General features: G+C 51.5%; 1 protein-coding gene across 1 annotated transcript in view; it reads left to right on the forward strand.

The window, feature by feature from the left end:
• Nucleotides 1-2458: 2458 nt before the first annotated feature.
• The window catches only part of COL5A1 (collagen type V alpha 1 chain), a gene marked incomplete at its 5' end in the record, with an annotated part of 164155 nt that continues 143898 nt past the window's right edge, over nucleotides 2459-22715 (forward strand). The window contains one exon of the mRNA XM_082492532.1: nucleotides 2459-2561. Coding sequence (XP_082348658.1) covers nucleotides 2459-2561 — 103 coding nt within the window. The remainder of the gene's footprint in view (nucleotides 2562-22715) is intronic.

Here is a 22715-nt window from a genome sequence, read left to right on the forward strand (position 1 = left end):
AGAGGCAGCTGTGAGTCTGCGGCAAGGAGTGTTGCTGTGAGTAGTGGGATATTTTAAAGCAGGAGGGAGGTGCAGTGGTGATGGACGCCGTCATTGCTGGGCTGCATCCAGTGGGTGCTCTGCGGTGGTGGTTGCAGGGTTGCACAGGTGTTGCTCGTACCGAAAGAGCTTGCCTCCAGGCTCCTCCTGGCTATGGAGCATCACTTAATTTGTCTAGCCAGCCTCTAGTCATCTGGTTACTCATGAAAGGCAAGAACTGGAAGGGGCTTTCATCTGAGAGATTTGCCCGGGAGTGCCACTGGCACGGTACCCGCCCTACGCGTGGCTGCAGCCAGCACATGCACGCTGCGCGCCTCCGGCTCGGGGGCTTGCAGCCAATCTGCCTTTCACCTCTCGCTGGTGAAAGGCTCTTTCAGCGGAGAATCTCTTCTTGCGTGTGGCTCATGCTCCGGCCTTTCCAGTTTCACGGGGAGGCTGGTAGGAGGGAGAAGGCATCTCAACAGGTTCGGAGGTAGAGAGATTTCCTACAGCTCTTCTCCACTGACCCATTAGATAACCTCTTTATTAGGCTACAAGGTGAGTGGACTGGGAGCACCTCTTTCCCCCTGCGTCCACTGCAGACCTGGTAGGATTTGGCCTCCTGCGCTTGTCGGTTTTGATGTGCTAGTTTGACATCAATTACCTGCCAAGAAACTTCCGTTCCTGCAGGTCAAAGATTTATGCGGAGTGAGTAGCAAAAGCTCAACATAAGGCCCTGTTGTGCTGAGTTCTTCCATCAGACAGCCCAAAGCAGGGACAGGACAAGTGACCCCTAACTCCTACATTGCCCCCTTGTATGTGATAAATGGAACGGCCGGTGACTGCCCCGGTTCTTGCAGTGCTGAATGATTGGACCCATAGACAGAGACCGGAGTCCCGGTTAGGCAGAGTGTGGCAGTTCAGGTGATGGCAATGGTTATTTTTCCTGTGGACAACAAAGGCCTTAAAGATGCTGCTGTGCAAGGACCAGGGAGGGCTTGGGATGCTTTGGTGTTGCTCGGGGTATGAGTCTATAGGTGAAATTGCTGCTCCATGAAAATCAGTACAACTCCAACCACTGAAATCATGGGAGCTGGGACTGTCACCTGGATGTGTGCTAGCAACATTCAGATCTTTAATGGCACTGACAAAGCAAGTATTGATACCAGCAAGGACTTCAAAGCATTTTAGCTAAGGAAGAGGACTGCATTTGGTTGTTCTTCCTTCTCTGGTCTACACATAACCTGACCTTGGCTTTGGTGAGGGGTCAGCAGCATTGTATGCCACCTAATCCTACAGTGCGAGGTCTGTCCTCCTCTCCTGGGACCTAAGGGAGGACGCTACTGGAGGAAAGGATCTGGTGTGGGGAAGTCATGTCAGCGTTTTTGTTGTTTTCTTTTTTTTTTTTTTTACAGTACTGTTCTAATATTGTTGTTATACAATGCCAGAACAAGTAAAATCATTTAAAGTTGATGTTTATCAGGGGGATGCATCAGCCACCACTGGTGTGCCAAGGCTGTTGGTGCTCAGCAGCGCGGTGAGGGGAAGCGCAATAGGCGCAGAGCAGTGCTGGGACCCCTGGACAAGCCATGCCCGAGGGCTGGCAGCCCTTTCTGCCCTTATTCTCCTCCTGACTTGCCTGCTGGGGGGGGTGGGGTGGGGTGGGGGGTGTGTGCCACCTCAGCACCCACCTACCCTGGCAGAGGATGCCACCTTCCCTTTCCACTCCTTCCTGCTTGCACTTTTACCCTTTGCATGCACGTTTTGCAGCAGCCTCGCTTTCTTTTTTTTTTTTTTTTTTTTGGCTAAATCCTTGCATTTTTCATGCTCCCATAAGCCCCGGGACCTATCTCCCTCGGGAGTCGGAAAGAGCTGGGAAGAGGCGGGGGGGAGGGGGGGGGGAGGGAAGAGAAAAACTCCGGCTGGTGGTAATTCCCATGGGACAGGGGGAGGGGGGGAATAACCCCCCGTTTTTTGGGGGGGACCGGGACAGCCCGGTGGCCGCAGCCCCGCGGGGTTCAAACTTGCCGCGGGGCCGGGGCGGGCCGGGGGCCGGGCCGGGGGCTGCACCGCCCGGTCCTGATTTGCTGCCGGGCTCCGAGATTGACAAACTCTTGCCTTGGGTTTAAAAGAAGGGAAAGGCCAAAAAAAAAAAAAAAAAAAAAAAATAGAAAGGGGGGTGGGGGGAAAGAGAGAGAGAGAAAGAAAAGTTTTTCGCTGCAGGAGCAGACAGGGGCCGGGAGTGAGCGCGGCGGAGCCCCCGACAGCCCTCCGCCCGCCCCATGGCTTTATAAAGCGGCTGCTCTCCGGGGGGGGCTGGCGGGGGGGTCTGAGCGGCTTTTCTTCGCTTGTGTGTATATATAAATATATATTTTTTAATTATTTTTATTCCCCCCCCGCCCCGAGTTGTCCCGAGCTGGTGTCCCGTTTTTTGTGGACCATGGATACGCACACGCGGTGGAAAAGGCGCAGTTGGATACGGAGCCGGTCGGTACCCGCTGCCCTGGTGCTGCTGCTGGGTGCCCTCTCCCTCGGCCGGGCAGGTAAGCGGCCCCGGAGCCCCCCCGGTTCCCTCCGCCCATCCCCGCGGCAGCGAGCCCCGGTGGCGGCGGGAGGGAGGCGGGTGTCAGCGGCGTGCGGGGCCGGGGGGAGCCGTGCGGGTGGGGAGGGCGAGTGGCTTTTGTGCGGGGCAAAAAGTTTGGGTTTTGGTGGGTTTTTCTTTTTCCTTACTCTCAATGCATTCCGGAAAAAAAAACCCAAAACAAAACAAAAAAAACCCAACCCAACCTCCTTTAGCTGCCCGAGTCTGAATGCCGTTTGTCAGGGGGCCCGTAAAAGGGGGGAAAAAAACCTTAAAACAATACTTTATTCGCCTTTCTTAGAGCAGAGCTGCCTGTTGCTGAGCTCGTTTTTTGTTGGTGTGTTTTTTTTCTTTTCTCTGGAGCAAAAGTCAGGCGGTGTTTCTGGAGGCTCCGAGTTCTTTATATATCTGCGTGTATACATATGTGAATATATATTTAGTCGACTGTGAACCTCTCGCCTTGCGTGGTTCCTCCTCCTCCAGGAGAAGAAACTTTTTTTTTTTTTTTTTTTTTTTTTGTGTCCCGAACTAATCTGCTCTCCCCTCCGCACATCAAAGCGGCAGATCTCGGCACACAAAAGCTTTTTTGCAGCCGCTTCTGCTCAGGGAACCCAAGGCGCACCCTGCCCTTCTCTGCCACGCCAGCCCCAATTTGCAGGGTTTCTCCCCAAAATTGTGGCTGTTGAGTGTGGCAAGAGGAAGCCCTATGAAGTACCAGATGTGCAGCCAGGAAAACCCCTGGAATGTCATTTTTACTGTCGTGCAGGAGCGAGACTAAGGGCTTTATTTCCCTAAGTGGGATGCTTTGGGTTTGAGCGCCTTCCAAGAGCTCTGCTAGCCAAATGTCTGCCTTCCCCGGGTGGGCTCCCAAATGCCCAAGTGGGGCACATGGAGACTTGTGGGGCCGCTGGTAAAGTTTGCTGTGTGTTTTCAGAGTGTTTTCGGAGTTCGTAATGGGCGCTCGGAGGCATCGGTGCTCTGAGATCTTTTTATGTTGTATTTCAAGGGACAGGGTAAGAAGCGGTTTGTTGGCAAAGCTGAATTTCGAAATCGGAAAAGTTAAAGTGGATGGAGGGTAACTTGAGAAACCGAGAAGTGCCCCCGAAGAGCTGAGCTGTCTGGGATTCGGCTCTCGTGCTTGGGTTTTTTTGTGCGCTCTGGGTATTTTTCGCTGGGAAGCCCAGGCAGCGGTGTCTGCAGGGTTGTTTGCGTGTTAACAGGACAAGCGCGTGTGGGATTCTGTATCCAGCAGCATGATTGCAAATTATTGTAATTTCTAGGTTCTTAAAATGACCTTAAAGGGAGGGGAAAAAAAAAAAAAAAAAAAGGTAGGCGTATGAGGAATGCTTTCATTAATGGTTTGCTTGCAAAGTCTGAGCGAGATGGAAAATAAGTTGCTAGTCAATGAATAAAATGCCTCTAGAACATCACTGCGGGAAAAACTGATGGCAGTGGGAGCTGCCACGGGAGTTTGTGCTGCACTGCAGAAGTACCGCACTGTTAGAGCAGTTCTGGCTGAAGAATGCTGGAGTGACACCAGCTCATCTTGAGTTGCCCTTTTGTGCAGCCAGCTTGTCAGGCCTCTCCGTTACTTTGTATTAGTCAAAACCAGAATTATCACCAGTCCCAACTATTTCAAAGGAAAGATGACAAAGTTTTCCTTTTTCTTTTGTCCATGCTAATGATTTAATGGTTCCAGAGCATCCTTAGGCATTGTGCTTGTCGGCGTCTATCCTTCAGACGGTTTCAGTGTAAGACCTAGCTCCTTCTGAAGTTAGCCGGTAACTTTTCTGAAAGTTTTGGGTCCAGCTGTGGGCTGCAGCTGGAGGAAGCAGAGGGCTGGCAGCAGCTAATGCTGCGGTGGGCGGCTGGAGAGCTTTTGCAGGGCCAACGTGCAGCTCCAAGTAATGACTCTCACAGTGAAAGGCTTTGAGTTTTCCTAATGAGCCTCCTAATAGGACATCAAATAATTCGAATGAGGGAGGAGTCAGATTGGGACCGCTGATGGCTTTGACTAATGCTCTTTATAGTTCTCTTTTTTTTTAATCTTTCCAAGTTCTTGGTTTTATTTCAGCTCAGATTGTTTCTCTTTCAGTTTCATTTTAATTGGCTTCTCTGTACGGAGAGGGGCGAATCTTCTCTGTCGTCTCCTTCAGCAGCAGATCCATCAGGTGGCCCCAAAGAAAGGGGGAAGGAACCCGGCAGAGAGGGTTTCCAGAAGAATAGAGAAACCACAATGTCAAAGGCGATGTGAACTGAGCTGCCTCTGAACACTGCCCTTCCAGCTCACATTTTCCCATATTTTAACAGATGATGTCACACAAAAATCTAACCCACAGACAAAGTTGGAATCTGTTTCTGCTTTTACAAATCCCTATAAAATTGAATCAGGTTTCTGGGTGAAAATTTTTGGAAGCAGCAGTTTCCTTTAGTGGCAAAGAAAAGTGTAATAAGAATACATGGCATGCCCTTTAAAAGAAATAAAAATGCTGGAAATTATGAAGTATCCTATTACCATCTGTTGCTTCTCTCCTTGGCTCTTCCTCAGTCATCCAGAATGACCTAAAAAAAAAAAAAAAACTTTATCCAGTCAGTTAGAAGTGTTTTGTTTAATATTTTGCCAATCAAAAGTGTTGATATTGTTTTACAAGAAGAAATATGACTTTATACGTCTGGAATTGATGGCAGATCTGATTTCCAGTGTAAAAATCTGGATTATGCTGTCAGTGTATTGCCAGATTGGAACAGGACTCTAAGTGAAAAGCCCCCAGCTGCCGGCCGTGCCCTGTCCAGGGGATGCAGTAGAGGCGCTCGGCCGAGGTAGTGTCTTATTTTTCCGTGTAAGCTGGGGTCAAGATGAAAACTCTTTGCTGACCGATCCCTTTGAGGTGGTTTTTGGAGGCTGCTCCTGCGCTGTGCTGGATGCGGGAACTGGTTTCAGACTCCGGGGTGAGGGGCCGGTTCTGCCGGCTCCCACCAAAGCCGACAACGGGAACTTTGGTTCTTCGGTCCGAAGCGTTGCAGTGTTGTCTGTCTGGGCAATAATTTGTCAGGGATTGGAGAAATCCCTTTTCATCTCTGGTCTTTAGGGGCAGCTCTAAGGCAAAACCCGCGGAAGAGTTGCTGATTTTTGGTGTACAAAGAGGGCCAACAGCATGGGCTCGCCTGCTGGCGTTGCTCCCGCGGGTCTCACGTTGGATCCTCACGTATGAAACCTCTTTTTAAGAGCAAGCGTAATCCAATAGACACAACTGGTTGGTGTTACTCTGCTTGCAGACATAAAGTCTGCCCTGGAACAGATCCGGGGGGGACTGTAAAGGGGATGTGCAGCTTTATTTTTAAATGGGTACTGTCCCTGCCCCTTGCGTTTTGTTGTTGGAGATGCACTTTTCAGGTTCATTCCTGAAATGCGGAGCAAATCTAACGAGTGGGTTTCTGTCTCATGGTAACTTGCGGTCAGACCGTAGCGCCGCAGGGGATGTGCTAATATCTACCGGAATCCTTTGGGACTGTGGCCCCTGCTCCCATCTCCCACCTCTGCTGCGGGAGGGTGCTGCGGGTGTGGAGGTGTGAGCTTTGTTCGACTGGGAATGCCCTACTGGTTCCCAAGGGAAGTTAATCTGAGGGTGTTTCCCTGTACGGTACCAGCAGCTGCGCTCTATGTCATGTTCAGCGTAACAGTTCTAATTCTGAAGAAGCTTTTCTTTTTCTTAGAGCTCCAACGTGAAAATCTCTGCCGCTGTCCCAGAGGCCCGGACCCTTAATGTCACGTAGACGCCCTGTCACCCTTGGTAGCATGTGCCCGGTTGCTTTGCTTTTAACACTGAAGATGAGCTCTGGTCCTGATGCTGTCTGTCCGTCTCTCCTTTGGTGACTCAGTTTCCCCGTCTGCCCCGCAGCCTGGTTTCAGGGCATAGGCTGTGTGTGTGTGTTCTCACAACTGCTTTGAATTACAGATATACTCCTCAAAAGAGACAAAGTATGGCAACAGGCGCTGAGAAGCAGAAGGCACTGCTGTGGCATACGCCACTAACGCAGAGGCATTTGTGGGAAGTACCGTTTATAGATGCGTATTAGGCAATCTGAGTTTTGTCTGGACTTCAGAAATAAATCTGTGGGAGTACTTTCCAGGAAACTTCTTTGCTCGGAGGGTTGTTTTTTTTTTTTTCCCTGCTGTAGAGGTAAAGCAAAGTGTCAATTTTTTTAACAGTTACTTTTTGTCGTATGCCCCGATGCTCTTTGACCTGCTCCCGGCGCTCTCCCTCTCCCCGAGCCATCGGGATGCTGGAGCTGCCTTGCGGTGCTGCCCTGCCCGAAGCCGGGGGAGACGACGGGTGGCCAGGCACTGCGTCAGTGTGGAAGCCGCGCACTCGCAAAAACTACAGGCAGCATCGCTGAAGGGTCCCACACAAGCAGCTGGAGGGTTAGGGGCTCTGTGGCCCAGCAAAGCTACGAGGCACAATGAGGGGAAGGGGGGCGACGGGTCAGATGGTGTGTGCAGGGTAGAAGAGTGCTCAAATGAGGTATCGCCGTGGCGATTCGTGGCTTTGCTATTTAGGTGTGTTTGCGCAGTTGCCCGTGGCTGCGTCTGGGGAACGGTGGGACCTGGGAAGAGCGTGGAGCTGAGAACCTGCCCGGGGCTGCTGGACGGCAGCAAACATTGCCGGGGCAGAGCTGGGTCTGGGACCTTGTTCAGGCAAGTGGTGGGCATGTCCCAGGTGGGGCTCTTTGGCCTTAAAGGACTTCCAGAAGGTTGCATTGAGAGCCTCTCTCTTGGCCCCTGGCTAGCACTGGCATTATTGTGTAAGGACTGGTCCGCGTACGCCGCGGTTCGGGGGGGAGGTGCCCAGGTCTGGAGTGATTGGGGAAGGGCAGTTGTTGCATTTGGAGCTCGTGCTCTGCTGTCGCGTGAATTGACTTTGAAGTGTAGCAGCCCCTACGATGGGGGAAGTCCCTGCTGCGTTACAAGTATAAATTTGGCACTTCATCGTGTATGTACACACTCGCCCACGTACGCTCTCGCCTGGTTTGTTTAGCAGGCGTCTTATCCTCAGGAAGCAGCTATCGTTCTATAAAATGAATTATTTTGCAGAGAAAGGTTTAAAACATTACTTGGGTTCTGCTGAAAACACGATTGTAACTTTTCGGTGCCTAGATTTTAGTAAATGGGAACTGCCGCTTTAAAATGAGAAGCATTGTCTGGGAAATAAACCAGAAACGAACCACAAAACACACCTCAGGCTTCATTCACGTGGAGGAAGACTTCTTCCACTCTCCATTCTGTGCTTTTATCCAGTGTAGACTTCTACTCATCACGCGTTTAGGAAAGCCCTGACTCTGCGGCAGCTCTCCGCTGCTGCTGCTGTCGAGGGTATATTGGGAACGCTGAGGCCCTAAACAGTCGTCTGCTGGAATTGGGTCAAATTTAAGATCTGCAGGATTTGTCCCACAGTAAAAGTCGGTGTCACCACAAAGGCGCGTGCACACACGAGTTACGCCTCTTCTGGAGTGCAGTTTGATAACCTGCGCTGGTTTCCCTGCACTATCTGCACGGGTTCTTGGCTTTTAGCTTCTTTTTAGTACGGAGCGCAATCCATCTATCTCGGGCGTACGGCAGGTCTTATATAAGCAGTAGGACCTGGTACTGGCATCGCACTGGGAGACACTGTCCCCACGAAGGGGGTTCCCCCTTGGGTGTGCTGACGTGGTGGGGACCCCCAGGGGAGGGCTGACGCAGCCAAAGGCACTGTTCCTCCCGTGCTTCCTTCCAAGCTCTGCTTCTGCTGAGCTGCGGAGCCTTCTCTGTGCTCAGCGATGTTCCTCTGGACTGCTCGGTGCCTTTTTTGGCTCTCGTTATTTTGATTTGGATTTCTCTCTGGTTACGTCCCCTTCGGAGTGCAGCTATTGTCCAGAGCTATTGGGAGTAGCAGTCTGAAGCCGTTGGTAGGCTTTTCTTCCCTGCTAATGGGGTGGTGGCTTTCTGGGGAGGTTTTAGGAGACTTTTTTGGAAGGGAAGCGGTTCCAGGTGGACGCCGTCTTGTGAGGCTCTCCGCCTTCTCCAGAAAGCACATCTGCAGGAGGGAACAGCTTCGTTGCTGGCGTTTGGCTGTTCCCCTTTGGCTGAGCATCGGCGAGGCGTAGCGGTGTCCCGAGCTAGCGGCTTTGTTGTTTGGCTGTGGCTGCAAATCTTTGACCCAGGCGAGCAGAATGCAATCTTCAGACCCTTAAGATTTATTTTTTTTTTTTTCCAGCCTCCTGGCGTTGCATATCACCTACTTATACTTTCAGCTGCTGTAAATCTAGGCAGTGCATTCCCTCCCCTTTGCCCTCCTGCCTGGCTCGAGAGAGGTTCCTGGGACCGTCTTCTCCAGTTGCAGCCTGGCCCTGCTCTATAGCAAAGCTTTTATTTGTACTAGGTAGATCGGAGCTCGTGTGATAGGTACTGAGTTTGCAAGCTGGCAGCTTTTCCTAAAAAGAAAATAAAATAAACCTTTGTGTGAAACAAATAAAGAAAACGCCAGTATGGGAAGACTGAGCTAAACCGGGGGGGGGGGGGGGAAGTTGAGACATGAAAGAATGGAAAAATGTTGTTACAATCTAATGTTATATGGAAAAAACTGAGGTTGGCAACATGGTATAATTAGCCATCAGGTTACCGTTGGCAAGTTTCAAGGCTCTTGAAATGAAGCTTAGCACTGAGTAAACCGTCCAAATGATGCTGTGGTTTCTCTGTGGATGTGTCTGGAAAATCTTTAGTTCTAAAATAAATACATGAAGGAGCTACACAAAAGGCATTTTTGAGGTTGGTTGCTCTGAGTCTGAGCTCTTTTTCTCTCCAGAAGCCAATAGGATTCTTAGCATCATCTGGAAGCTTTCACAGTGTTGAGAGATGTCATTTTTTGAAACTAGGAAAGGGTATTAATGTATTTAATGTGCTGGAGTTTTCCTTCAAGATTGTGTAATAAGCTGGAGAGGAAAAAGGATAGTTTTGGGATTGAATGAGTGGAATGAGCTACACCAGTGCTCATTCCTGACCTCCGCTGCAGACTTTCTTGCAGCCCTTGGGCAAGTCTCTGTTTCCCATGCTTTGGGGCCTGATCCTGTCTCCCTGTATGGAACCGGGCATTGAGGAGTGGCTTTGAGACAAATGTAATGCTGATGTACCAACAAGGTGTGGTTTTGAGCACTGAAGTGTTCTAAGAGTCTCTCTTCATCCCTGTGCCTTGGGTTACGTTAGTGGTTGTGGTCCAGGAGTTTTCTACTTTAAAACTGCTTTTCCTCTCTGGGGTGGTGTTTCCCTCTCTGGCAGCACTGGTACCTCGCACTGCAAGTCCAGAAGGTTATTTGGAATTTGCCTTTAGATTTGGCCAGATTTCTTGCAGGTTGTGTGAACGGGGTGCAATGCCGTCTTTTATATTGACTACTCTTAGAACGCTTTGAAGCATTAGATGTATAAACGAAATCCAAAGCGGGTAAAGGCTCTCAGGCAGCCACACACGTGCTTCAGTTTGCTGGGAAGAACCCCCTTTGGAAGGCGGGGGATGGAGGTGGGAGCGGGGTGCTGGGCCCCAAAGCTGGGTATCCCTGAGCCCGTGCTGTGGGCAGGAACAGGGCGGCAAGCCGAGGTCAGCCCCGCTTTGGGGTGGTGACATTCAGCTGTTTCGCTGATGTAAGAAAAGAATTCCAGTGTAGTTTGTTGCTGAGTGCTCTGCCCTTGTCCAGGCTGTAGGCTAAGTGCATCCCCCCCCCCCACGGGTTTGGTTGGATTTCTTGAGAAGTCTCCCGTGCCTGGTGCTGTATTCCTCCTGGTGCTCAGCCCTGCTGCTCTGGGCTCGCTGGAGAAAGATTGGAAGGCCAAACCTCAGTCTTGCTGTGCTCGGGGAACAACTTTTCCATTGATCTGAGCAGTGTCTGGATGTCACCCAAAGGAGCCAGGCACCCCACTTTCCCAATGAGGGGTGGGGGTGTGTGCTTGGGAGGACCTCTTGGTCTCCTTGGGAGGCTGCAGCTTGCTGGAGACCCGAGTGATCTGCCCTAAATCCAGCTAAATCTTACTGGTAGCTTGGGATGACCCTGCATGCCATCCCTGCCGGGATCAAGCTGTGCATCTGCAGCCAGCGAGATGCTAATTCTTTCAGAGTAAATAAAGTAATAAGGTTGGGTTTTGGTTGTCTTTTTTTTTTTTTTTTTTCTTCTTTTTCCTGGCTCAGCTTTTAAACAAACTGTTTAAAGCCCTTTTCTTTGCTTGCCTTTCTGCACTTCGCTGCTGCAACTTGCAGTGGGACGGGGAGTTTGCAGCTCTGCTGGAAACGCCATAAGAAGTCGATGGGGGGAAGCTCCTAGAGAAGCGGGGTCACCACGGGGTCCGCCGGAGTCCCTGCTTGAAGGGACTGTCGGGCAGTTTTAGTGGCCGGATTTAGAATTTCATTTGCGTGTCAGCTGGAGTTTCTATTTTTTGAGTGTGGGTGTACAGGAAAGAGCCGTGCTTTGGCTGAGCTGGTGTATCCTCACGGAGAGCCTCGCTGCTCTCTTTCCCTCTGCTGCTCCTCCTTCCACCCCCCTTTTTTTTTTTTTTTTTTTTTTTTGTTTCCAAGACAATACTTAAGTAAGAATTCATTGCAGCTGAATTCCTGGAGATGACACTGCCAGTTTCCCAGGATCTCTTGTACTCCTGCAGCATTTTACACAGTGGGTTTTTTTTTTGGTTTTTTTTTTTTTTTTTGACAGTAGGGTAGAAGCTCATTCAGCTGTACCCCTCCACTAGGAATTACGCAGTGGGTTTGTGTGGTCTTTGACGGGGGCTCATCCGAGATGTGCCGGAATGAGATATCTACTCTGTGTGCTCTTGTCTGCTGCGGGGTAGAGATTTGGTCTGAGGGCTGCAGTTCACCAGCTGAATAATGAATGCATTGTTTGTATGCCCTTATTTCCAGCTTGCACCATTAAAAGTGAATAGAAAGGTCAAGGAGATGAGTCACTGTGAATACAAGTGTCATTCTGCGCTCAGAAGAAATGGGGAAAAAAAAAAAAAAAGGAGCTTCCAAGCCAGGTGTCTCCGCTGGTGCCAAACGGCTCTGTTTCGCTGTACTTTCGGGGAGTTACAAGAGTAAATCTGGGCTGAGATCTGCTGAAATGTTCAAGCACCTAACAGTTAGCGAGGAGCTGGAGCTGGGATTTGGCGATTGTGGTTGCCGGGGGCCCCAGCGGCGGCTGCTGATGTTGGCTGTGTACAGAAAATCGGGGTAATATTCGGGAAGCGGTGGGCCCTTTGCTGCTGCTGTTTTGCAAAACAAACGGCCGGAGCTCGTAGGGTTAGTCAGCTCCTGTTCTCCGCTGCTTTGTATACCCGGCGGTACCCAGAACGGGCATCCTCCAAAGCAGCGCGGAGACTGCCGGTGCTCAGCCGGGCTGCTTCCCTCCGACATGAGAGGAAGGGTTGGTGCTCTTGTGGAGGTGCTGTCATGGCCCAGTATTATCTCTGGAGAGAAAAATGTGTGCGCCTTGAGCTCCGGGTGCCAGCAGGGTCCCGGCTCGTTCCCACGCCATCCTGGGTGGATGCGGAGAGGCGGGAGGGAGGTGGAAGTCTGCAGCGCGCCTGGAGGCGGGCACGGGGCCCGTCCCCTGCCCCGGCCCCAGTAAATGCCCAGTTGTACATTAAGCTTTCTTAATTTCCTGCTCAAAAGCTTCCTTCGAGGAGCCCCAGGCAGCTGGTTAACCGCACTGGCGGAGCGCTGGAAATGGGAATGTGGCTCGTGGGTTGCACGTGTGGAGGGGGAGCGGTGAGCCACCGATGGGTCAGTGCCAAGTGGGTGGGATAGGATGGGGAGGTGGCCAGAATTTCCCTTTAATTGACACTGCTGGGGCAATTTCAATAAAACAGCAGTGGTGGCCAGGGGGCCAGAAAACAGAAGCCGGTTCAGAAGTTGTTAATGCTCTTTTTTAATGGGGTAGAGTTTCTTTCAGTCGTGGGCTCCCGTACTTATGGGTTTCCTTTTTCACATGGCTGAAACCCCCTCCGTTGGGGTTATCAGCATTTTGGCTAACTAACTTCTTTTCTCTGACCTGGAAAGGAAATATCCCCAGTGGATTCGAGACGGTGTGCTGTGGCAGACACCCCTGCATATTGTCTAGTGCTGCTTTGGTATTTTGGCAGAATATGAATCCTGAGAGACAGTACACAGAAATATTTACATTTTTGATTTCTAGCCATTGGATTTTTCCCTTCTGAAATCATTCCTCCAGTGGAAAATGGACAGTCCTCCGAAAAATAACTCTAAGCTTCAGAATCTTGATTTAACCTCCCCCATCAAAATACACCTTCAGTAGAAAACTAAGCCAACCACTTTTCTTGCCCACCTAGTGCAAGATCATTTCCATAAAGAACTTTCAGATGAATTTACCGGCATAGCTTTAATCCAAGGGGGCCAAAACCTCACACATCCCGTTTGGTATCGCGTGACGGGGAACCTGGACTCTTTCGCTAGTGGCGCAGTAGCGTGATGCTGCCGCGGGGGTGTCGCAAGGCAGGAGTCGATGGCTCGTAGCTCACGTGCGTGGAAGGACCGTGCCCGGTTTGTGCGGCGAAGCTCTGGGTCTGGAACCCTTGTGTTGGTATTGCACGGAAGCTGAAGACTTCAGCAGATAGATAAGATGGATGGGTGGGTTTGACCGCCGTAGGTGGGACACGGCTGCTGGCAGGGGGACGTGTGCGGGACCAGCAGAGCTGCTCTGCGCTTGCTGGTGGGAGGCTCCGGGGGAGCCACCAGGCAGGAGAAGCGCGCCGCAGGCTTGGACGTGCCCCTGGGGGGGTTCCCCGAGAAGATACGAGTCTGTCCATCCCCCGAGTACAGCCTGTGTTCCCCAACCGAGGGCTGCTCAGTGTCTCATCTTGGAAAGCTGTCGATTCCTTGAAGGATAAGGACTGCTCGCCTGGAGCCCTGCGGCTGCAGATGCTTTTCTTGATGAGGCCGATGTTGTTTTTCTCTTGATCCCGTTGGGTATTCTGCTTTTTGTAACAGGGAGGGCAAATCCCCTCATCCTTTCTGTTCTCCAAAGCGACATGAGGGTGGGAGGAGGAAGCGGCTTTCGTCCTGGTCACCGCCTTCGGTACATGCTGGCGAGTGCCCCTGTAGGAAAACTGCTAGGAATGTTCTCTCGCAAGGGTTTGCAGGGATCGGGAGAGGCATACTATCACGTCTTGTACACTTTGGGAGAAAGTCCCTCACTCTGCCTCTCTCAAATGTTTAAATTAAAACAATCTGTCTTTCTGCAACTGTTGGATGCTTTCCCTGCTGACCTCAGGAGCTGGGACTGGGAGGAGGAGCAAACAGACCCCAGCGCTTATAACTGGCTCTGGCTTTTTTTCTTTTTTTTTTTTCTTTTTTTTTTTTTTCTCAAGCTTTCAGTCCCGATTCCCTGCAGGATGTAAAACAGAAAAACAACGAGGGCCATATCTGTTCTGGAAACACCAATTTTCCCAGTGCTCTGTAATTAAAGAGCTATATGAGGAAGCGGTGAAGCCTTTCTGTGCTGGAGGCTGTTGTCCTACCAGACTCTGTACAGCGAAGGCAGCAGGCGCCAGAGCCGGCACGGAGGCTTAACTCCTCTGCAGTGTCCCACCATCTTTTTCTTTCTCCAGCCGCAGCCCCCTTCCCGCAGCGGGCTCCGAGGGTGAGGCGCTCCCCGTGCGCGGAGCAGGATCAGCCCCGGGCTGCGGCGGGGGGGGAGCGGAGCTGAGGAGCTGCGCAGCCGATGGCAGAGCGCGGTGCCCAAAGGATGCTGGATGCGGCGCGTGGTACCCAGCCTCCGCGCGCAGCCGGGGGGTCCCTGCTCAGGGCGTTCCTGTGCGCCCGGGGTGGGCGGGGAGAGTCATCCCCGCACACGGACCAGGATTTTTGGTCCGACCCTTCAGCGCTCACGGAGTTTTGTCTTGGCCCAGGGCCCCGTGGCTGGGCAGAAACAGGATTATTTTTATTTTTTTTTTTGCTTCTTGGTGGCGAGTCCGGCTCTTGCAGCGCTGCACTGTTGCTGGACTGCGTCCACGTGGAGCTGGGGGTGGATGCGGGGCTGGGACCCAACTCCTGTCCGCCTTGGGAATGCAGGCGGAGAAGTGGTATAGCGTTACCAGGCCTAAAGTGCAAAACCGCCCTTCAGCTCTTCTCTACCACTGCTTTTGACTCGCTGCCTTCGTTGCCCACGGGCCTGCATGGTTTTGGCAGTTTGTGGAGCGTTTACAGTACTGGTTGGGATTCAGCCTAGGAAAATGCCATGTGACTTCTCGTGGCAATGGGAAATAGGCTTGGATAACACCAAGCTGACTAAGATTTTCCTATGAAATAGGAACCAGAACCAAAACTGGAGCTTGTTTTGGGTGTGGAAACGTCTGTAAAGAATTTTGGGTTCCTCATTTGAAGGTACTTAAAAATTCGCACCAATAAACTTAGAGATGCTCTGAAACTTTCGCGGTCAGAACATCAGTTAAAGATGTTCTGCACATTCAGAGTAACTGAGTAACCCAGCACGCTTCGCTCCCTGCAGCTCCCTTCTCCAAAGCCTTGGCCAGACAAGCCGGGGCCCTCCTTGCCCTGGGGACACTCATCCCAAATAACGAACAGCCGCGCTGCTAAAACGAGCACGATCTCTGCGAGCCTGGAAATAGCGGAGTCTCTGCTGCCGGAGCAGAGCTGGCCGATTGGTGGCCTGGGACTCGGCTTTTTATGGATGAAGCTGAAACATCTGCTTTGGGGGGGGGGAGTGAAATCTTGCCACATCTTTGTTTTAGCTCACATAGCCTCTGAGGAACCCGGGTGGGATTTGGGTCCCCACGTACCTGCCCCTGCTGCGACTTGTTGGCTCGAGTTGATAACTTTTCCGATGGTGGCAAAACGCCCAGCCCCAGAGCATCTTATAGGAAACGTTAATCAATGGAAAGGCTGATGGGGGGGGGGGGGGGGGAGCTTCTGTGAAACTGAAATGGGTTCTCTTATGCTGAGGACTGAAAGCTGTCGATATGCCCCAAGAAATGTTTTTGAGGAAACGGGTCTGTTTCGGCACTTTTCTTTCCGTTTTAGTGAGCAGCGAGCGATAGCGGAGGGGGTGTTAACGCCGGCAGGTATGTCGTGTCTGGGTAATGTCAGTCAACGCAGGATTAAATAAGGCATGTGGAAAATTCTTCTAGGAAGTAAAGTCTACTAAGAAATAATCATCAGAGGACTCGGGAGGAGAAGGAACCTGCTCTAGACGAGGCACGGTCCCCATCTGCGCCTCTGGAAGTGTGCCGAGTGGTGGATGGGCGGTGTGGAAGGAAGCGGAGTGCTTGGCAGGGGGGAGGCTCAGCGGGCTGCGAGCGTCCCGCGGCGCTGGCAGCACCTCTGCCGTGCTGCGCTCCAAAATGCCATGTATAAAGCTGCCCAGAGTGAGCGGAGGAAGGGATGGAAGCAGGGCAGGAGCTGCTTTGCAAGGCAAGATGTCGGTCCCTCTTGGAGGGGAGGCGGTTGCCTCTGGAGGAACTAATGCTCCACCAAAGTTTGGGTGTGAAAAAGAGAAACCACTTTCCGTTGCGCTGAGGGCTGCGGTAGGATTGTTTTAGATGTTTGCAGAAACAGTGTTGAGCCCAAGGGCAAGAGTGCAGGGCTGGAAGAAGGAATACGTGATGTGCGCACTGCGGCTCCAGCCTCGGTGGTGCTTTTCACGGAGGCCGGTTGGTCCTGGTTAGCGTCCCGCTCCGGTTTCATGCCACCAGCCTCAGCAACACGTAACCTGGGGTTATGGCTCCTTTGAATTGGCACAGTGGTGAATTTGACCCGTAATATCTCGGTTTTAATGTGAATTTATTTTAATCCAGTACGCGCACATGTAGCTGTGGACTTGCAACTGGAACTTCTCTGCGTGCATCTGGAACGGGCAGAAGGACAGGAGGAGCCGGGATGGCACTGGAGAAGGGCAGAGTGCTTTCCAACCTCCCGTGGGTTTGAGTCTCGTAGGCAGCCGATGCTGCGTTTTCTAGGATGTCTGTCTTAATGTCAAAGTGAATGTCTCCTCCCTCCTCCTTGCTCTGGAAAAGACATCTCAGCATGTTAATGAAGGGAAGAGGAACATGCTGTAGGTGACCCCTCTGCGCTTTTGTAAGGACAAAATTTGTTTTCCTGTAGCTATGAAAAGTCTCTCTTCCCTTTGAGTAATAAATGAGGGCATCTGAAACGTCCGCAGATTGCTTTTAAGCTATTGTGTATACCATAGTACGAAGTACTTCATATATTGCTTATTTGAGTGATGGAGAGTATATCAAGCACGCTCCGTGTATAAATCAGTCTTCTCAAAATATACTGATAACTCTTGGCATTTGCCTTGTCTCCAGTTTCCCAAATATTTTCTTACCTGATTTGGCTGCTTCCACTGCTCAACGTGCCTTTTGCTCATCTGTATGATGAGTGGTGCTGGGCCGCTGCACTCTTCTGCGTGGATTGATGCCTTGATGTGTCATTTACCCTCTCTCTCTATATGTAAAAATACCAACCGTTACTTATACACATTCACGAGTGGATGCACAAATGATTGGAAGTGTCAGCGTGCACTTTTCCAGATGGTGGAAGCATGTTCCTTACTTCATTTATTTCAAATGTCAAACTCGATGAAATTAATTGCTACCAGACTTGAACTGAAGTGACGGGCTGATTCTTGTCTCCGTTTCGCCAGCGTGAGGTGAAGCTGCAGGAACAGCCCACAGGACTCGAAACGCAATTACTAAGCTGTGACTCCAAGCGATGTAAAGATCTGGATTTGCAGCAGGATGACCAGTCTTTATGTGGCTTCATGGGGAAAGCTGCGTTTGGTCTTGGCAGGGAGGGATGCCTCTGGGGGAAGAATGGCTTGGTGAGCGAAAGACTACCTTTGCCTTGGATTTCTCCTCCGCTGCGCGGGGCAGGAATGGGAAACCTTGCCTGGGAAGTGCCTTGCTGTTGTCCTGCTTGGGAGCGCAGCGCTGGGATCCTGGTCCTCGCTCTGGCATCTCTCACCCCACTCCAACGAGCTCTACGTCTACCCTTCATCTCTTGCTCTTCTGCTTTATCTGCAAGAGGATGCTGTTGGGTTTACTTGCACAATGACTTGAGAAGCTCCCAGGCTCTTTGGGGACAGGAGCTGTAGAAGTACTGAAGTCGGGCCGAGTTGTAGAGAAGCTGCTCAGGGCAAAGCCCCAGGGATGGATGCTGGGTTTGGGTGCCCGAGTTAGGGCAATGAGGGACTGAATTGCGGCTCAACCGCTCTCTGAATGAAAGCTCTGAGCTCTTGGCACTCTTGGAAAACTGGGGTGGGTGACTCTCAAGACAGTCCCATTGAAATTTGGAGGAGTAACAGAAAATGCAGCTCCCGGTCGGGAGCCCCGTGGCTGCCCCGGCTCTGGGGACTGCAGAGCTCCGGGGAGTCGCTTGGTATTTTGGGCAGGCTCCGGGTCAGAAGCAGAGCCGAGAGCCTTCATCCAGAGCCTTAGAAAACAGTAACTGTGGATGTATTTTAAAGTGTTTTGTTTCCACCCTGCATTTTGCCTCACGCAAAAAGAGAGCACGTTCTTGTAAGGGCTTTTCTAGGTAATTCCTTCTAATAATCCTTGGCATTTCTCAAACACCCTTGTTCCTCTGTTCGGAACATATCTTGTAGCAATTATTTAAGCAGATTGCCGGTTTGCCATTTACCTTAGGGAAATAGCTGTTATTGGAGAATTTCTAACTATACCTAATTTAGGACTCCCCCGTTTTTAACCTGGTGCTCCCCGTGCCTCTGGGGCTGTTATCTGCTCTCTCTCTTCCTCAGCGGCCGCTTTTCCCAGTGTCTCTCCCAACCCTGTTTGTGAGCCCTCCCTTGCCTGCCATACCCGGAAAAATAAACAGCCCCGTCTCCTTTTGCCCTCTATTGTTTCTCTCTTTTGTGCTAAGTACAGTAATGCCTCTGAGCTACCCCAGGGCTCCTGCGTTCCCATGCTTCCCCATCCCTCTCACAAAGGACCTCTTTTCTCCCTGCCTTCTGGGTGTTGGGGCTCTGCAAAGACGTGCCAGCGACCCTTTGCTCCGTATGAAAATAGCCCCTGCCTTTTTGTAGCTGTCATTTATTTTTGCTCCTTTAATTAGACTTGATCCTGCTTGTATTCCCTCCCCTTGACCCTTCTTTTAACTGCAGTAAGTTTTTTTGAAAAGTTTTTCAGCTGCCTTTCTACCTGTGCCCACCCGGCTGTGCTGGCTCGCGAGTCTTCTCTCTTTGGGTTAAGTTGGAAGGAACTTTAATTGCCAGACTCCAAACTTTCCCCGATATTTCCTACTTCTTGTGTTGTAAGGCTCCCCTGGGAACGGGCTGCACGCTTGAAGTTCAGATCGTCCTTCCCTCTGCTTTTGCCTAAAGCCGGCAGCTCTTTGCGTGACTCCCTGACGCTTGCCTCCATGGGTATTTTAATGCTTTGTCATCATTGAATTTGAACTGTTCTTACGCAGTGGCATCTTCATTCGTCCTGGCTGGCTGCTTTTCGAGCATCATGTCCAAACACGGGACCTGATAACGTCTTACGTGCCGTTGGTCGTATCCTGAGCCTGGTTTTCTGTGGGTAGGAGAAGGATCTTTCCCTGCAGTGAATCGCCCGCTTCTGTTACGATTTCAGCGGTGTGATGCTGATTTACACCACAGGAGGATCTGCTCCGTGGCGCCCTGGTCATGGACAGCTGAGCTGCTTCCTCACCTCATCAGTATCTCATTAACAAAAATCCCCCTTCTGCTGCTGATCAAAGCTCAGACTTACCTGGGGAAGCATTTCCAGTTGGGTTTTCAGTGGCCAGGCAGGAGTAGCATCCCTCAGCCACCCCCCCACCGCCTGCACTGTCCCCAGTTTCAGCCCCTGCCGGGCGCGCTGCCTCTGCCTCCCTCTGCCCTCAGCCCTCAGCCGGCCCTGCTGCTGCCCGGAGCCGGTCCCCATGGCGGCCGCTGCTGTGCGGGTGGGACGTAGACTGGTGATATTTCCGAGCACGTCCCGGAGTCAGCTGTCCCCGCAGAGCATCCTTGCACAGCCCGGCGCTTCGGGAAGGGCTCGGTCCTTCTGGCGCCTTTGCCGGGGTGGTGGTTTTATTTGTTTCTGAGTGCAAAGGGGTGCTTGGCAGAGGGGGTCGGTGTCTCTGCTGTTTAACCGTGGCGCTTTCTGAAGTAAAAAAAAAAAAAAAAAAAAAAAAAAAAGCGCCACTCTGAGATGCTGTGCAATTTCTCCAGGAGGAAGAACCAGAAAGTTTGTTTGCCACAGACGGCTCTGCTGCTGTGCGGATCGAGGGCCTGCAAAGGGGATCTCTTCCCAATGCTTTTTGCAGAAATGTGAAGAGGAATAAGGGATCCCAGAGTGGTGGGGGTGGGAAGGGCCCCCTGGAGCTCCCCCATCCCACCCCCCGCCAGAGCAGGGGCACCTCCAGCAGTGGCACAGGACACCTCCAGGCGGGTTTGGAATGGCTCCGGAGGGGGAGACTCCCCCCTCTCTGGGCAGCTGTGCCAGTGCTCTGCCGCCCGCACAGGAGAGAAGTCCCTCCTCAGGTTGAGATGGAACTTCCTATGGTCCCGTTTGTGCCCGTTCCCTCTTGTCCTGTCACTGGGCACCGCTGAGAAAAGGCTGTTCCCATCTACTTGGCACCCGCCCTTTGAGTACTGATAAGCATTGATAAGGGAGACAAAAGCAGTTTAACCGTGGGGCCAGAAGTGCTGGTTGCTCTTGCAGCTCTGCGGGAGTGGGACAAATTCACCCAGGGGATAGATGACGGAGTTGGGAAGGAAGGGTGAGCGCTGCAGTGGTGAGAAGTGGTTTCCCCTGTGCTTTGCTCTAAAAAGCAAGTGTGTTTCTTGACAGATCTTAATTTATGCAACGAAAAGTGGCCAACAAATAAATTCCGCACCCGGGTCCGCGTGCGAGTCGCTCGGGCGGTTGGGGCCGCGTGGATGGAGGTGGCCAACAGCTGCTTTTTGGAGACGGTGCGTGTGAGCAGATTCCTGCCCCATGAGCTCGTCTGCTCGAAACAGCCTGGGGTCTTGTTAAAAACTGTGAAAGGGCAATAGGGCACGTTGGTCGTCGTGCTCCCGGGGTGACTGACACATCATTACGGAGGGTCTGCCGAAGGGCTCGGGCGTTGGGGCAGGTCCTCGTGCATGTCCTCGGGGGGAAGGTTACCATGCATTTGGGACTAAATAGTAGTGGCAGAAAAAAAAATCCAGTTAAAGGCTTATAAAGCACATGCTTAATTAACGTTTAATGTCTAACCTAAGTGATTAAGGGGAAGTTTATTGGTTGGTCAAGTCAGTATGGTGTAATGTTCAGGGCTGCAGATGAACCGTCTCTCCATCCCTCGGGCTCCTGTGCCCTTGCTCAAGGCCACTCCTGTTATTATCCTGCTTATGATAAAGGAAGCAAATAAATTTTGCAAGAAACGTTGTGAGCCTTTAAAACAAATAAAGGGGGATAATGTCAAGGTAAATGTCTTGTGCTACAGAGAGAACGGTTTAAAAAGTGGTTAATATGTCAGGGTATTGATTTCTGTGCTGCTTTTTACTCATCTGGTTTTTTACCTGCTGCATTTTTTTGCACGCTGTGGAAGGGCGAGAGCGACGTGGGCTCTGCGTGTACTGTAGTTAAGAGACATGGGGAGAGCGCACATCGATACCCACCTGCGTTTAGTCGAGCGACGCCGGATCGATCGCTTGAAGCCAAAGGCTTTCGGGGGCTGCACCGCTTAGGGCGGGAGCGGCGTCTCCCCCCTTGGAGCCTGGGGCGCTGCCGGGGCTGCTGTGTTAGATCCTGCTTGGGTGTCCCTGCGTGCTGCGATTGTGTTCCTCAGCATCGCGTAAATGAACGCCTGTCCTGCTGCGTTCTCTTACACGCGTTTATTTTTTGATTACCCATCTCTTAGGGGCAGATTCTGCCAGCTTATCGCCTTACCGTAAGTAAATTGCCACTGAACGTATTGGGATTGTTTGAAAGCAAAGTAATATGCTATTCCTCAGTGGGAATAGAGCCTGGGAGAGTTATGTGAGGAGCATATGGCTTCTGCGGAAAACCTCAGCTCTGCAAAGCCATTTTATTTACAAAGCTGGAGTTTAGTTGCTTCCCTTTAGAGAATTCAGTTGTCTGATGGAAAACTAGTTCTTCAGTGTTGGAGAAAATAGAAACAAAACCAAAAAAGCCCAGCTTTTAGTGGCCAGTATATCAAAGTGTTATTCTTCTGCGCTTCACTGGAGTTAAATGGACTACACCCGCGTAGTTGTCTCTGATTTGTGCCCTGGAAACTCAGAACAATTTGAGAAGCATTTGTTCCTGGATAAAATTCTGAATTCCTTTTCAAATCTGGCACGGTTTTAGGTTGGGGGGGACATCAGGAGAGCGGCCCTGCAGTGAAATTAGATTAAAGAGAGGCTGACAGTTTAATTTCTGGGTTTAGCCTGAAACGTGAGGAAGAGTCTGTATTTGGCATTCAAATTGCATTTCACTGCTGCCGGCAGTGAGACTCAATTTTCTTCATCTTTGATCTTTTCCTAAGGCAGCACCAAGACTTTGTTTCATAGCTGCTGTGGTGTCTGGCCCCTGGTAGAGCTCTGACGTAGCTCAGGTCTGGATGAATCATCACTCTTTACACCAGGAGTCCTTATGCGCCTCCTGTATTGTTTATACTCCCAGTTCCCCCAAATCCACGCTCTTGGGTTTATGCTCTCCGTGAACTATGATCTGAAGAACAAGTCCACCGGCATCCTGGCAGGGGGAAACCTGCGTTGAAGGGGGACGATATCTTGCTGGGCTTCCCTCTCCTGCCCACCCACCGTGGCTGCAAAGGCGGAGAAGGCAAAACGTGGCGGGAACCGCTGCTGAAGGCGCAAAGGGTGGGCTGAGCTGCTCCGCGGAAGTGTGAAAGAAGGACATTAATCCCACTGGTTCCCTTTGCCAAGAGCGTGCGCGTGCCACCCTTTATGTCGCCCTGTTTGTTTGGGGCTTTATTTGTTTTTCCTGCCTGGGAATGAGCATTTGCCCAGCTGTCAGTCAAGACCCGGCGAGGCTGGTTTGAAGGGCTCGGCATCCCGCTGCTGCCGGGGTCTGGCTGTCTTCGCCCGCGGCAGT

The sequence above is a fragment of the Vanellus vanellus genome, assembly GCF_965231255.1.
Source record: "Vanellus vanellus genome assembly, chromosome: 18".
Classification (NCBI taxonomy): domain Eukaryota; kingdom Metazoa; phylum Chordata; class Aves; order Charadriiformes; family Charadriidae; genus Vanellus; species Vanellus vanellus.